The sequence below is a fragment of the Triticum aestivum genome, chromosome 7D, assembly GCF_018294505.1.
Source record: "Triticum aestivum cultivar Chinese Spring chromosome 7D, IWGSC CS RefSeq v2.1, whole genome shotgun sequence".
Lineage (NCBI taxonomy): Eukaryota > Viridiplantae > Streptophyta > Magnoliopsida > Poales > Poaceae > Triticum > Triticum aestivum.
Genome location: NC_057814.1, coordinates 149,572,614 through 149,574,329, shown reverse-complemented (window position 1 = coordinate 149,574,329; position 1,716 = coordinate 149,572,614). Strand labels below are relative to the sequence as shown.

Genomic DNA, 1,716 nt, shown 5'->3' with positions numbered 1-1,716 from the left:
GGCTGGTCGGTCCGCCAGAGGAGGAGGCAGGGGCGGACCGCGCCGCGGGAGACGCCGAGGGTGACGGTACCTGTTGAAACGGGAACACCAGCTCATCAAAGTACACATGCCGCAAAGTGAAAACGCGGTGGGACACTGGATCATAGCACCGGTAACCTTTGGTGTTGGGAGGATAACCAAGAAAGATGCATGGAAGCGACCGGGGAGCGAGTTTGTGAGGAGCAGTGGACGCGGTGCTAGAATAACAGAGACACCCAAAAATGCGAAGACCATCATAAGATGGAACCGCACCGAAGAGGAGCTGGTGAGGAGTGTAGTTCCAGCGCGAACGACATAGGCGAATGTTAATGAGAAGACTGGCGGTCACGAGCGCGTTCGGCCAGAACCGAGGAGGCACGTAGGAGTGGAAGAGCAACGTGCGAACACAGTCATTAAGGGTGCGAATAACGCGCTCGGCGCGACCATTGTGTTGTGACGTGTAGGGACAAGTGAGGCGAAAAATGGTGTCGTGCGACGCAAGAAGATTGCGGACGGCGACGTTGTCAAACTCCTTGCCGTTGTCAGTTTGCAAGGCGAGAATGGGACGACCGAACTATGTGGTGACATAGGAATAAAAAGCGGTGAGTGTGGCAAGAGCGTCGGACTTGCGACGAAGAGGAAATGTCCACACATAATGAGTAAAATCATCCAATATCACCAAATAGTATAGATAGCCCGTGTTGCTCGCAATCAGGGACGTCCAAATATCACTATGCAATAACTGAAACGGAAAGGTGGAAATGTTTGCAGACTCGCTAAAGGGGAGACGAACATGCTTGCCAAGACGGCAAGCCTCACAAGTGTGGTCGTCAACCTTATTACATGAGAAAGAAAAACTCTGAAGAATCTGACGCATAACGGTGGAGTTGGGGTGACCGAGGTGGGCGTGCCAAAGATCGACACCAGCGGCGAAGGCGGCGGGACGACGGGTGGTGGTGGCGCCAGAGGGATGCACCGGGTAAAGCTCGTCCGGGCTGTCACATCGGTGGAGTACCATCCGTGTACAGGCGTCCTTCACAGAAAAGCCGATATCGTCAAATTCAACAGTTATAGGATTCTCACGAGCAAGACGACGAACAGAAACGAGATTAGTGACTAAGTTAGGAGACACAAGAACATTAGACATGTTGGCGGGAGTAGAAGTAGAAGGAAACGACATATGACCGACATGTGTAATGGGTAAAGAGGAACCGTTACCAACGGTGATGCGAGTGGGAGTATGAACAGGAGTGGCAGACGTGAGGTTACCGGGATGAGCACTCATGTGAGCGGTGGCGCCCGAGTCCATGTACCAGTCACCACCGCCACCGTAGGAACTCGGTGACGGGGCGGAGTGCAGGGCGGCGAGAAGGGCCGGGTCCCACGGCGGCGGCACCTGAGGAGGGTAAAACCCGCCGTAGGCTGGCGCGGCGGCGGCGGCGCCGTAGGCGGGCGCGGCCCCGTAGGCAGGCGCGGGTGGAGGCGCGGCCCCGTAGCCGCTGTAGGGAGCGGCGTTCTGCGTAGCGAAGAGGGCCTGATGGCTCGCTGGACGAGGCCCAAGGATGCTCGGAGCGGGAGCCCGAGGGACCGACATCGAGTACGCGTGGACAACGCCGGTCCACGGATTGGTGCCGTACGTCCACGGAGGGTTGACTTGCTGTTGTTGCTGACGTGCCCCCCCCCCCGGCGCCTGTTGCT

At 57.3% G+C, this 1,716-nt stretch overlaps 1 protein-coding gene across 1 annotated transcript; it reads right to left on the bottom strand.

The window, feature by feature from the left end:
• Positions 1 to 325: 325 nt before the first annotated feature.
• LOC123170020 (skin secretory protein xP2) lies at positions 326 to 1,703 on the bottom strand. Its single transcript, XM_044587868.1, has 2 exons — positions 1,288 to 1,703; positions 326 to 1,051 (listed from the first exon to the last, which is right to left on the bottom strand). The coding sequence occupies exons 1-2, from the start codon at positions 1,610 to 1,612 to the stop codon at positions 1,017 to 1,019; spliced, it is 360 nt and encodes a 119-aa protein (XP_044443803.1). The 5' UTR covers positions 1,613 to 1,703; the 3' UTR covers positions 326 to 1,016.
• Positions 1,704 to 1,716: the final 13 nt, after the last annotated feature.